General features: G+C 37.2%; 5 protein-coding genes and 1 pseudogene across 6 annotated transcripts; 1 reads left to right on the plus strand and 5 right to left on the minus strand.

Moving 5' to 3' along the window:
* LOC104729894 (uncharacterized) lies at positions 1 to 1,649 on the plus strand. The gene has a single exon (XM_010448918.3). The coding sequence runs from the start codon at positions 82 to 84 to the stop codon at positions 1,474 to 1,476; it is 1,395 nt and encodes a 464-aa protein (XP_010447220.1). The 5' UTR covers positions 1 to 81; the 3' UTR covers positions 1,477 to 1,649.
* Positions 1,650 to 2,199: 550 nt separating this feature from the next.
* Positions 2,200 to 3,553, minus strand: LOC104729895 (cytosolic Fe-S cluster assembly factor NBP35-like; annotated as a pseudogene).
* Positions 3,554 to 5,286: 1,733 nt separating this feature from the next.
* LOC104729898 (beta carbonic anhydrase 5, chloroplastic) lies at positions 5,287 to 8,562 on the minus strand. 2 transcript variants are annotated; one of them, XM_010448919.3, is made up of 10 exons: positions 8,427 to 8,562; positions 7,422 to 7,593; positions 7,256 to 7,317; positions 6,768 to 6,920; positions 6,634 to 6,682; positions 6,411 to 6,524; positions 6,265 to 6,318; positions 6,010 to 6,092; positions 5,824 to 5,929; positions 5,287 to 5,740 (listed from the first exon to the last, which is right to left on the minus strand). In XM_010448919.3, exons 2-10 carry the CDS (start codon positions 7,509 to 7,511, stop codon positions 5,537 to 5,539), a joined length of 915 nt encoding a protein of 304 aa, XP_010447221.1. In that variant the 5' UTR covers positions 7,512 to 7,593; positions 8,427 to 8,562; the 3' UTR covers positions 5,287 to 5,536. The 2 variants fall into 2 exon arrangements, with proteins under 2 accessions (XP_010447221.1, XP_087335329.1); XM_087479203.1 differs by having other exon boundaries at positions 7,422 to 7,504; positions 8,427 to 8,548.
* Positions 8,563 to 8,666: 104 nt separating this feature from the next.
* On the minus strand, positions 8,667 to 9,885 carry LOC104729897 (uncharacterized). Its single transcript, XM_087479202.1, has one exon. The coding sequence runs from the start codon at positions 9,883 to 9,885 to the stop codon at positions 8,929 to 8,931; it is 957 nt and encodes a 318-aa protein (XP_087335328.1). The 3' UTR covers positions 8,667 to 8,928.
* A 717-nt stretch (positions 9,886 to 10,602) lies between these two features.
* On the minus strand, positions 10,603 to 11,158 carry LOC104729899 (uncharacterized). The gene has a single exon (XM_010448920.3). The coding sequence runs from the start codon at positions 11,025 to 11,027 to the stop codon at positions 10,740 to 10,742; it is 288 nt and encodes a 95-aa protein (XP_010447222.1). The 5' UTR covers positions 11,028 to 11,158; the 3' UTR covers positions 10,603 to 10,739.
* A 754-nt stretch (positions 11,159 to 11,912) lies between these two features.
* On the minus strand, positions 11,913 to 12,616 carry LOC104729900 (uncharacterized). The gene is made up of 2 exons (XM_010448921.2): positions 12,218 to 12,616; positions 11,913 to 12,129 (listed from the first exon to the last, which is right to left on the minus strand). The coding sequence occupies exons 1-2, from the start codon at positions 12,540 to 12,542 to the stop codon at positions 12,104 to 12,106; spliced, it is 351 nt and encodes a 116-aa protein (XP_010447223.1). The 5' UTR covers positions 12,543 to 12,616; the 3' UTR covers positions 11,913 to 12,103.
* Positions 12,617 to 13,121: the final 505 nt, after the last annotated feature.

Consider the following 13,121-nt stretch of genomic DNA (forward strand, 5'->3'; position numbering starts at 1 on the left):
CGTTCCTCACAAGCTTAATTCACATAAATTAAATTGATTCTGCTGCTTAACACAATTTGATTCACTCACTCCTACTTCACAATGACGACTAAAGCTAGTGTTTGGCGTAGGCTAGTTACTTGCTTATCGTCCCTTAAGTTCTACTTGAACGTCTTGTGCCTCGTTGTCACTGTTTTTGTTCTTCTCCAAATCTTTTCATTTCAACATTCCCTTTCACTCCCTCCTGCACTCTTGACGTATCTGAAACACCAACCTGAACAATTAATATCCGAGAACAAGACGGCTTACTTGGTTGAGAAGCTACGTGAATCGGTGACATTCCTTCCTCTCAAGGACTATCGTTTCTCGAACAAACCACTCGAAGGTCATACATGGTTCATGAGCTCTCTCTATGATAACCAAACCAAAGGCGAGGCTCAGTATCAAGAATTTCCTTCAGATTCTTCCAAAGGAAGGCTTTTGTGCTTGAAAGGGGTTGATGAGCATGATGGGGCGTGGAACTACTACGCGCTGGCTTGGCCTGAAGCTCTTCCGAGTAACGCTGTTCTTCAGAAGGGCTTGACGTTTGTTTCTTATAACCAATACGATTACGGTAACTTGTGGCATGGACTAACGGCAGTTGTGCCGTTTGTTGCTTGGAGCATAAGAAACCAGTGCGAAAACCCTCAAAGATGGGTTTTATACCACTGGGGAGAACTACGGTTTGGGATGGGGCATTGGTTGAGCGAGATAATCAAAGCCACTTACGGTCAAGAACCCGAGTACTTACGGTTTGTTGATGAGGACAAGCCGGTTTGCTTTGAGAAGGCGGTTGTCATGAGACACAATGAAGGTGGAATGTCAAGGGAGAGGAGAATGGAAGCTTTTGATCTCATTAGATGTAAAGCCAGGAACTACTGTAATATCAGCTCATCCGAGACATCAAAACCCAAAATAGGTATGACATTGCTATTGAGAACCGGGGCCAGATCTTTCAGAAATGAGTCAATGGTGATTGATGTCTTTAAGAGAGAGTGTGAGAGAGTAGATGGGTGTAAAATTAATGTTTCATATTCGAATAATCTAACATTTTGTGAGCAAGTGGAGTTGATGAAGAAGACCGATGTGTTAGTATCACCACACGGTGCACAACTCACTAACTTGTTTCTAATGGATAAAAATAGTAGTGTAATGGAGTTTTTCCCCAAAGGATGGCTTAAGCTTGCAGGAGTTGGCCAGCTTGTGTTCCAATGGGGAGCTAATTGGTCAGGGATGAGACACGAAGGCTCTTGGCATGACCCGGTTGGCGAAATATGTCAGTTCCCGGATACGGATAGGCGATGCATGTCGATATATAAGAACGCTATGATTGGATACGATGAGACCTATTTTGGCGAGTGGGCAAGAAGAGTTTTGGGTAAGTTTAGCATAAGAGGTATGAAAGAGATTGCAGAGTGCAGCCACGGTAATAATAGTTCATTAGATGTATGTTATTGATGTTGCTGATAAACTTATATATATTGTTGGTAGCTATAGGATTGATGAGTATTGACTGTAACACTACTCAGTTTTTTAATCTGTAACTATCTAGAATAAATGAATGAATGTAATCGATGAATGTACTATTGCAATGTCGATCAAAAAAATCTGACCCCATTCATAGTTTCATACATTGCGTTCAATTATGTATGCCTCTAATCTACTACAACTGCAAAACATTTCTGTTATAAGAGTGAGAGTAAAAAAAAAAACCTTTTAAAAGTTTTTACGATTTTGTTTGATATTTTTCTACTATAGTTTATTAGAGAATATGGTATAGTCGATTTTGATGGATTAGCGGTTGCTTTCTCCTTTCGTCGTTGTGCTTTGTAACGGGCTACGATGGGTGGGTCGGTACTTGTAAAGCGACTCCTCACTAGGAATGAAGATGATGTTGTCCCTTGAACGAATGGATGTGATATCTATTGAATCAAAAACAATATAGAACTTTAAGAAGAACTCTTTTGGAAAACCTTTATTGTTTAGAAACTGACTCAAAACTAAGCTTTCACAAACTCTTAATCTCTCTTAAGTTATGCCATTACCTTGACACATCTTTATATATAGATTAAGAGACACTTGAAACAGGTTTTAACTAGATAACTCCTAGGCTACTTTGAACTAATCCTAATCCATGTCTCGGTAGGAATAGTCTAGAAGCTTCTTTTATCTTTGCTTGTCTCTCAAGCTTAAGCTAACAATATCTTGCTTTGGGAGTATGATCTTCCTTTCAACCTTGAGAGCGGTGTAAAACTAGTTGAGACATTGATGGAAACCGACGAAGGACTTAGGCGGTTTCTTCACATAGGTCTTCCTTCATCTTTATAGAAGCAACGACTTTCTGTATGATGCTCTTAAGCGCGGGTGCGCTAGCAAAAGACTTGTTATCCTCAAAGATTGACTTGCCTTGTTCGGCTGCTCTACAAAGCTGTGGATCCAAAGGAATTTTCCCTAGAAACGGCCATCCCATTTCCTGACACATTCTCTCTGCACCGCCTCCGCTGCTATCAAACACTTGGCTGCAAGCCACGACATTGAGAAGCTCAGGAGCATTCTCTCTTATGCAGGAGATCATGTCTTGGGTGACGTCGATGGAGGAGCCAGTCTCAGTTATCAGCTTCATGAACTTGATATCCGTCAACGGTTGAGATAAACCGCTCATGTTCTCTACTACTCCTAGCACAGGGACTCCAACTCTTTCGCAAAAGGTCAATCCTTTTCTAACATCTATCAAGGATACTTCCTGAGGGGTGGTGACAATGATAGCACCGTCAATCCCCGTGTGTGCAAGGGACTGGACGATGGTGATGTTTTTGTCTGAGGTTCCTGGTGGGGAATCAACCACAAGGAAATCGATCTCTCCCCAGTAAACGTCTTTTAAAAAAAATTTGATGATTAAATTCTTGCGTGGACCTCTCACGATGGCAGGCTCATCAGTCACGAGACCTAGGGACATGACAGCGAGGTTCTCTTCCACATAAACAGGGGACCATCCGAGGTTGCTCTGGTGAGCCTGGTGCCCTTCGAGGCCTAATATTTTAGGGATGCTTGGCCCACATATATCAATGTCCACGAGGCCTACTTGATGGCCCATGCTTGCCAGGGCAAACGAAAGCTGAGCTGAGAAAGTGCTCTTACCAACCCCACCTTTGCAAGAGAGTACCAGAATCTTGTGCTTCACGGTTCCCATTCTTTCAGCTATAGCAACCAAGTCTGAAGAAAAACAAACAAACAAAATTTAGTGAGTGAGAGAGACTCACATGCCATCTTTTATGCGTTGTAAATTGTCTCAAGGTGTTGTTTGTGATCTCAACATAACAAATCGAACCTGGGTCAGGTCCCTTAGGAGCAGTGGCACATGCTTCCTGGTTAGGGCAACCTGCGCAAGAATCTGACTTTCCAACAGTTTCCGATCGATTGGGGACCTGGGCAGTCTATTACAACAAACAATTATAGGTTACACAAGAATAAAAAAAAGACCCAACGATGACCTGAAGATTAATTGATTTTGCTTACGCTCGTTGGCCTTCTCCATGTCGACTTGTGATGTCATCTGATTCGTTCCTTCGCCTGTAACGACCATGGTTTTCACAATGCCCTGAGTCGTATTATTTTCACAACTAAACATTTGTATTTCTCTTGAAAAACAAAACACTTTTCATAATAATTAATAACGATATACAATGTAATGAAACGTGTTGAATTTGTCATCATGAGTTATTGACCATCGATAATAGTATAATCTAGTAATATATACTCAAAACCAATGACTGTAATATACAAATTTTCAGGCAAAGTGTTTTGTGATACGTACCCTATATCTTTTATTATGGTTGTGAAAGAAAGAGAAGATGATGCAATGTATACTTTGTTTTCTACGGAGAGAGACGAGAATAATAATGGAACAGAGAGACTCAAGTCGTCGCATACCTCACTAATTAGTAGTAATTGCTACGTTCTGTTGCCTGAAAGAGTCGTACCGGTATCACGTTTTTGGTCACGATAGATTAAGCAACTTCGAAATAAGTAGAAGATTGATGAAACTCCTTCTTAGAGAATTCTATTTTTAAGCCAAATCCTTATATATACTTTACCAGCTTATCTTCACATATTTAAGATAAGTAATTTTTTTTTTTTTTTTTTGGACAAAAGATAAGTAAATATTCTATATTTTTATATTCCAACAAATAAATGAATAAGGGAAAAACTGAAACTATTGGGAGATAGGGAACCCATATCGTTCGGGAGAGATCACAAATCAAAGATATGGATACTAATTAATGTATATTGTTTTTTTTTTAATAAAAAAAACTATCATAATTTCAGAAATGTTAAATATACTGAAAAAACTCAATTTTCACCCATTCAAGATTTTGGCCTTTGTGTTTTAGATTCGATATTTAACATTTTCGAAATTATGATAGTTTTTATATTAATATTTTTGTAAAAAAAGGAAAAAATTAGATTTATGTAAATAAAAGAAATATTTATACATATTGTTTTGGACCTGAAATCTCTTCTGGACTTCGGAAGGACGTTGACAAAGGCAGTTTCAACCTAAAAATATAGAACTGGTCAATGGTGATTAATGTCTTTAAGAGAGAGTGTGAGAGAGTAGATGGGTGTGAACTTAATGTTTCATATCGAATAATCTAACATTTTGTGAGCAAGTGCACCACGAGGTGCACAACTCACCAACTTGTTTCTAATGGATAAAAATAGTAATGTAATGGAGTTTTACCCCAAAGGATGGCTTAAGCTTGCAGGAGTTGGCCAGCTTGTGTTCCAATGGGGAGCTAATTGGTCAGGGATGAGACACGAAGTCTCTTGGCATGACCCGGTTGGTGAAATATGTCAATACCCCCATACGGATAGGCGATGTATGTCGATATATAAGAACGCTATGATCGGATACGATGAGACTTATTTTGGCGAGTGGGCAAGAGGTGTTTTGGGTAAGTTTAGCATAAGAGGTATGAAAGAGATTGCAGAGTGCAGCCACGGTAATAATAGTTTATTAGATGTATGTTATTGATGTTGCTGAGAAACTTATATATATTGTTGGTAGCTATAGGATTGATGAGTATTGACTGTGACACTACTCAGTTTTTTAATCTGTAACTATCTAGAATAAATAAATGAAGATCAATAGATGATCAATGTACTATTGCAATGTCGATCAAATAAATCTGACCATATTCATAGTTTCATACATTGCGTTCAATTATGTATGCGTTTAATCCACTACAATGGCAAAATAATTATATCTTAGAGAAAAACCAATCAATTCATTGCACAAATCCGGAGTCTAAACGAAATCACTGATGAAACAACTGGACAATAAAACAAACATTAGTACCTGAAGGGGTATCTCAAGTTTTAGCCTCAATAAGACAGAGTAAGAGAAAGACTTCAACACACAAGTGGAAACAAACACATGATAATCACTTGCAAAAGGGGTCTGATGTTTCTATGTATTATGAAAAAACTCTATGAAGATTGAGATATTTGCTAGTGATCAGCACCAAACTGACCGGTCTTTAACAGCAATCCCACTGCCTTCCTTCTTACCTCTGCTTGCTCCATAATCGACCGTCCATTTCTCAAACGTACAATCAACAAAATTATAGTATCCACCATGGAGAGAGAGTGATCCATTCCGCACTTTCTCTTCGATCCACGGGTAACCAAGCAGCCTTTCTAATGAATTATTTATCGAGGCCTGCAGGTTTATAGCATATATAATGAGTTCACTGATCTCTACAGAAGATATAAAATTCCCCTGATTGTCCCAAAAGACATCACCTTTTCACAATGTTGGCACTGATGATCAAAATGGAGGTTTGAAGCAACAGCTTTTGTGCTTTCCTTTGCTTTCTTCCCCACAACTACCCAGTTTTGTATGAAACTTCTGTTAAAAGGGAGATGCAATATGGAAAAGATCAACAACTGTGAATTTTTCAGTAGACTTAATCAAGAACTAGTAAAAACCTGGAATCTACTTCGTCTTCCATTTTCATTAAAGCTTGAATTCCTCCACAGCGGCTATGACCGATGACTAAGATGTTCTCCACCTACAAAATTATCAATGAGACAGGAGTTATAATTAATGTATTTACAAAAATGTAGCTACACATTGTAGAAAGCTAACTTCATAAAAGAAACAGAGCCCTGAACAGTCTAAACAGTGGAAAATGCTCTACTTAAAACTTGAAACACTGTAAGAGAGATAAGATAGATACTTACATTGAGAGTATTCACAGAGAACTCGAGAGCAGCTTTGGTTTCAGTAGGTCCAGACTTCACGCAACAAGAAAATGCAACTAATATCAAAAGATGAACCAGGCTATATATAAAACAAAAATGGCAAAATCTTCACTAAATTGTGTTACCTCAAATGAAGGTACTAAATTTGCAATGTTACGAACAGTGAATGCGTCACCCGGTTGAAATCCAAGGATGGCAGAAGGACAAACCCTAGAGTCTGCACAAGCAATCACCAGAAACTGTTCCTTAAACTGTTAGCAACAATTTCCTTTCTCCAGACAACAGTTAAACAACAGAAGATATCTCAATTAAACAACATAAGATATTTGTAAAAGTGTAAAAATCTACCTTTGGAGCTTGAGCATCTGCCAGATTTTTGTAGTGTTCTAAGTTATCCCTGCTCAAGAGTATATATATATCATCAGGTGAGCTAACCATTGAAAAAGCAAAAGACTGAAAAGAATAGGTACTCTGCCACTTACATGTACTTAAGCTTCTTGAAGGCAAGGAACCGCTGTTTCATGTCGTCAAATACATCAGTGTTATTTTCTCTGTCAATTGCAACCCCATTAGTTTCCTGAGTCAGTCCAGGTGTATTTCCTGAAGCCATCATTCGCAAGTTGGCAGTTTTTATTCTGCAAACACCACAAAGGTAAAAACTAAATCAGAACATTTGAATAATAGAAAACAACTCCACTAAGATTTTGCCATTTGAAGCATAAGAAAACAACTCCACTGAGATTTTGCCATTTGAAGCATAAGAAAACAAAAACTTCTTTTGCAAATCTTTTAGAAAGACACACATACACACTACTTATATAATATAAGAAACTAAAACATAAGATGTAAGGGTCCCCATCAAAGTACAATGCATCATTCACCATGTTAGTTCTTATTATATTGTCAAAACTAAAGATGAAAAACTCAGATAAGAGCAGCAAATCCCAAATCAAAAAGCCTAGAAATTAACCTGAAAGAAGCTGGAGGAATTCTCAAATGGGAATCCTTTAAATTATGCTTGGAACCGAAGATCTGAATCATCAAAAATAGCAATAGAGAAATTTAAACAGTGGAAAAACAGAATATGATGAATGAAACAGTGTGAGGGGAGAGGAGAGAGAGAATTGAAAACATACCGCCGCTTGAGTATGGAGATGAAGGAGAGACGTGGTAGAAGAAGGAGAAGGATCACGGGAGAGAGACAAGTGTGTGGGAATGGCTGCCATGAAAGAAGTCTAGAGAGTAAAGTTGGGTATATCGAATCTGGATCAACAAAGCACAAAGCATCTGAAGAAGAAGAGCCTTCATCTGAAAAAATAATAGGCCCTTCCAAAATTAAATATTTTCGATTTACAAGTATTATTTATTTTCTTTTTGGGTAAGAAGTGGATGTGAATGCACTTCTCCAACAATGACGGAGAAACCAAAGTTTTTGTGTCGTGTCAGTTTTTGACCCCACCCCCCTTAACCTAATGTAACTTACCATTATAAAGCTTTAACAAGGAACGTGATTAAGCAAATGACAACAATAAAATATATATATCAACAAGAGTTCAACATGCGATTTACTTTAATATTTTTGACTGTAATGCATATAAATTACCAAGATATGCAACGGAAACAAAAAGAATCTATTTGATAAATTGAATGTTATACATACTAACAAATCCAAAAACAAATATGACCTTAGAGCAACTAAAAAAGGAAAGAAAAACTGACATACACATATGTAGACGTCATCTATGTTCCCTTCATCTTAAGTTCTTTAACTAAAACACAGTTCTGTTAAAATCTAGTTTGTCTATCTGTCCGTGTGTCGTTTTCTCTATGGAAAAAACAGCGTGTAGTTTATTACAGGAGAAAATAACAGCATGATTTGTAAGCCCGATAGTAATCCCCAAATTTCAAACAGTAGAAACCCTAATAATTTCTAAAATCAAACAGTTGATGAATTCACGATAGACATATGCAATGTGACTCCGATCGATGACTCAATCTTAGGATACAAAAAATTCTATTGTTATAGATAAAACCAACTACAATCATAGCACCAATCAAAACCATCAGTTCTACTAACAGCGATCCTACAACCAAACCGTAAAATTTTACTCAAATTCATAATTCGTGAAATAAAATCTAACCTAAATAGGTAAAGATGAAGACTTCTCCTTGAAGAACGAGGACATATCTGGTGATTGGGTTCTCTCGTTGAACAAGAAGACAGAGAGAGTTGTCTGGAAGAGAAGAGATTAACCGATAAAGATGAAAGCCTTCTTTATAATGAAACGCACCGTTTAACACTTAAAACTGATTTAAAGCTTATCCATTCACATAAGACACAGTAATCTGAGTTTAATTATATTCCAGATGGTATAAACAAATACAATGAAACTTTGGTGTATGTATTTATACTTTTTATCAACATAATCCCAAAAAATCCAAAGCAGAGTAGAAGAAGCTACATATCATCAACTCTCTTGACTTTACAAAGAGTGGCTATCTGATTAACAAAATCGTATATCATTAGGGGTTGTTGATTTTGAGTAGTCTTCCCCCTAAGAAACTTACTTGATGGACTTGTTGTTTTATTTTATTTCATATAGCAATGATGAAGATGAGAAGATCTCTTATTGTAACTTCTTACTACTTTCCACTGTAAGAGATAGATCTCTTCAAGAAACTTGACCTCCCAACTAAAGAAGATCCAATATTACCTCTCTTCAACTTCTCCTTTTCTCTACCGACAACAAGTTCACTTACCCTTGAACCCGATAACGAATCCAACGACACTGATCGTCTCACCCGCTGCTGCGACTGCGACTCACTTTCATGATGATGATCTCTACTAATAATATTACTAACAAACCCATCTCTTTCCTCCTCGATTTCTTCATTTATATCATCTTCTGGAATCATCGTCACACGGATCTCCTCTTGACTCTCACTTATACGATCATCAACCATCATCGTGTTGGTCGTCACTACGATAGGAGCACGACAGAGAGGGCAGTTGGTGTGTGATCTAAGCCACGTATCAATACAAGAAAGATGAAAAGCGTGTTTACACTTTGGTAATAATCTAAGCGTTTCTTCTTCTTCGAATTCGCTTAAACATACAGAACAGTCAGTTCCTTCCACAACACCATCTTTTTTACTATACTGACACACTTTGATCGAGCTTATAACCGTTGGATTCAACCCGATGGTTCTGATATGCCATATCGGATGATCCACGATAACAGCTGGTGACGGTCCATCAAAATCCCAGTTCCTAGCTTCTTCCATACTCCATCTTCTTGATATTGTCATGAGTCTTCTTCTCCTATAGTAAAACTTGAAGCAGAGAACAAGTAAAGTAAGGAGAAACAGAGTTGTGATGATAGATGAAGCAGAGATGATCAAGATCCTCTTTAGGTTGTTTTCGTCGTGGTGGATCGCTGTAGGTGGAGTAAGACCTGTGACTACGACGATCTCGCAGATGGAAGGACACTCGTCAAGACAATAGGATGAACAGTATCCTATACTTTTCAACTCTTGGATGCAATTGTATTTACAGAGCGAGTCTGATAAGGTTTCGTTATCATCCAGCAGAAACCTCATGATTCTTCTTGCTTCAAGATCATCAATCAACAAGCTCTAGAGAGAGAGAGAGATGGAGAGGAAAAAGAAAATCAGAGAAGAAGATGAGAGAGTCGTCTTCATCTTTGTTATCTATTTTGCTTTCTTTCTTTAGAATCAAGTTTGGTCAATAAAAGTAGGTTGACGCTATCTATCATCTTAATTTCATCCACAATAATTGATTTTCTTAAATATATAAATGTTTACAACAATATTTGAAAGTATAGAAAAAGTAATATTTCAAACAAGTAACTGAAATTTCTTCATTTGATTAAATATGTTTTGGTAAAAAGAAGAATATATAGGTACTACTACTCTCAAGAAGTCGGTCTAATATTAAATTGTATTGATTAGGTTTAATTGTGTTAGGAGTAGTAGTTGTTGACTTATTGGCGTGGTGTGTGATGGTGGTATAATGAGAGAGGCTTACCTTTATGGCGAAGTGTTTTTGACCATGAATGGTTTAAGTGAGCGACAGTGATGTATGTGGGCATTATTCTTAGCTTGTCCCACCTCACAACAAATTAATCGCGTCCACTGCCTATAGACGTTGTATATCCGATTTTCTGATGTGTATATGTATGGTCTAAACTTTTTTGTTGAGTCAAGATTCTTCTTGGTATAGTTTAAACCAGCTTAAACATTCCGGTTCGTTTTGGTTAATTATAGTATGATATAAAACCGAACACATGAGCCAGATTTATTTCAAAATTGATAAGGATTGTTTAAGCTAAATGTTAGAACGAGTACAACATCATATGTTGGACCTCCTAATGATGTGCAAGTCATAGACGCACATTCATTCTGATTTACGTACAACAAGTACATAGAGTGATCTAGAATCTAACAGTGGTGGGACCAAAGCAGCTAAGCCCCATTGCTTTCTCAAAGGATTTCTCAAAGGGTGTGGTGGTCATGGGCTTGGATCTGATGACATCAGCCGAAGACGAAGACGGAGAAGGAGAGGGACGAGATGGGACTGTGATGGAACGGACGCGAGCCATTGCTTCTTTGTGGAGTAAACGAAGAGGGTAGTTCCACCGAGCAACGCCTTGGTCCTTTAGCACTTCCACCGCCGCGATCGCCGTCGCCACCACCCACGAAGCTTGCTTTCCGGCATTCATCTCTTCTTTCTTCGTTTTAAGTCTCTTAAAAGTGTCTTTTTTTCTTTAATAAAAAAGTTTGTTTTGATCTTTGGATTTAGCTATGTTTTTGGACTTCGGTGTTGCATGGACGATTTGGTTTTATAAAAGTGGCTCGAGAAAAGTGATAGAGAACGAAAACAAGAGGCTGAAGCAGCCGCAAGTATTGTAATTTGGGGAGCGCTCGTGGTTTTGTTTTTTCCGAGGAGCAATGTACGTGGGTTTCCTTAATTTTCCCATTAGTTATTTTTGTTTTTGTTTTTTGTTTTTTAAAATTGATTAAATATAGTATTAGTTTCATTAAGATATTGTTCAAAAATAAAAATAACATTTTTTTTTTGTTAAAGAATATTTAAGATATTGTAACACAACGCCCACCGTGGGGTAGTTTTTTTTTTGACACTTAAATTTGACTTAATTTAACACTCTAATTCCACGCAAAAATAGTGAGAAAGAAACTTCCTCACGTACACGAAAATTTTATACCGTTTGACGACTGACGAGGCGTCACGTTAGCTACACAAAAGCACGTCAAAACAAAATGTCTCTACACGGATATATATGAACATTCAAGTCGTTTATCTTTTGTTCGAACACTTCCAAGTTGTTTAATGTGTTATGCTCTTTAATGTTGGTTCTTACAATTATGATGCTCCTCAAAAAACTCAGTACTGAGGATCACTTTGCTAGTATGCTATGCAATTTTTTGATACTGAAATGAAGTTGGAGTTTAAAAAACTTAAGCGTCATTAACCGGAATGGGCGTATAGAAAATGAGTTAGCTAGTTGGATTTTTTTTGTTTCCAGTATTCCAATTTCCAAATAGAAAACATTAATTAACACACTTTTTTTTTTTTGGACAAATAATTAACACACTATGATTTGATTTTATTACTTGCAACTATATATATTGCCGTCTCATTATTTTCCGATCCTCCATTTTGATTTAAATAAACTTATTACAAGACCCAAATCTTGACATCATCATCATCATTATTCAGACACTATTACATCTTAATAATTTTTATAGAAAATTCAATTTCTGTTTTCCTCCCTCTTCAATAAGCCTTCGGAATGGTGTAACCTAGTAGATTCAAATCCAAATTACGACATATTTTAACAAACACGAAAATAATACTACAAAATATCAAGAAAAAAATAATAATACTTACTTCCACATTTGTAACCGGATGGAATCTTCTTGCCGCAAGAACGAGCGACGTAAACAACTTTGTCCATATCAATATAGTTCGTAACATCCCTCGAAACGTAGCGGCAAGCACAAGGTACGTCGATTGGACGGATTAGAGCACAGCACGACCGAGATGGGGGCGGAGAATTTGGTCCGGCGCTGCTGACGTAGCGTTGACACTCATTCATCAGTCCCGACAAGTTAGCTCCACACACCTGAGCTGCCACGTGGACATTGTCAGAACCTATCATGAAAAACGCTACTGCTAAAATAACCGCTGTCCTTATCATTCTACCAGCTCCCATCTCTTCTCTTTTTGTCAACGGTTTTTAAGTTTTGTAATGAATTGAAATCTATGATGTGAATATTGTGGTCAGACGATAGATTTGTATATATATAGGCATAACGTTAATGACATGCTTAGTTATAGTGAAAATTTTAATGGTTGGTTGTTGTAGTGGGAATTAGCAACAAGGGGAGGGAGTGCTCAATAGTATTTGTTATCTTTGTAGGTGGGGAATGTTTCGTGGCAGTTTTTGAGTGACGTTCCACTTATTAGTCTTATTTAGTGGAGTGGTTGAAAATAGTTAAGTGACTGAACTTCTTTATGTCTCTGAATGAGCGTCGATAGTTAAAAGATGTCACTTAAAAAATTGTTAAATTTGGTGACATATGTTTTAGATCGCTAATCTACTGCTAAATTTGTTAAATGGGTTATCAGTGCATTTTCTTACGTTCCCGTATATTACAAATATGATAGCACCGTATAACATTTACTTAAACGGACAAAAGAAAAAAAAATGGGTTATCTCGACATCGATGTTCTTTTGCCAAAAATAGAAAAAAAATTATTATCATTGACCAATAATAATAATATGTCGACA

The sequence above is a fragment of the Camelina sativa genome, chromosome 12 (genome assembly GCF_030686135.1).
Source record: "Camelina sativa cultivar CO46 ecotype springtype chromosome 12, ASM3068613v1".
NCBI classification, from domain to species: Eukaryota; Viridiplantae; Streptophyta; class Magnoliopsida; order Brassicales; family Brassicaceae; genus Camelina; species Camelina sativa.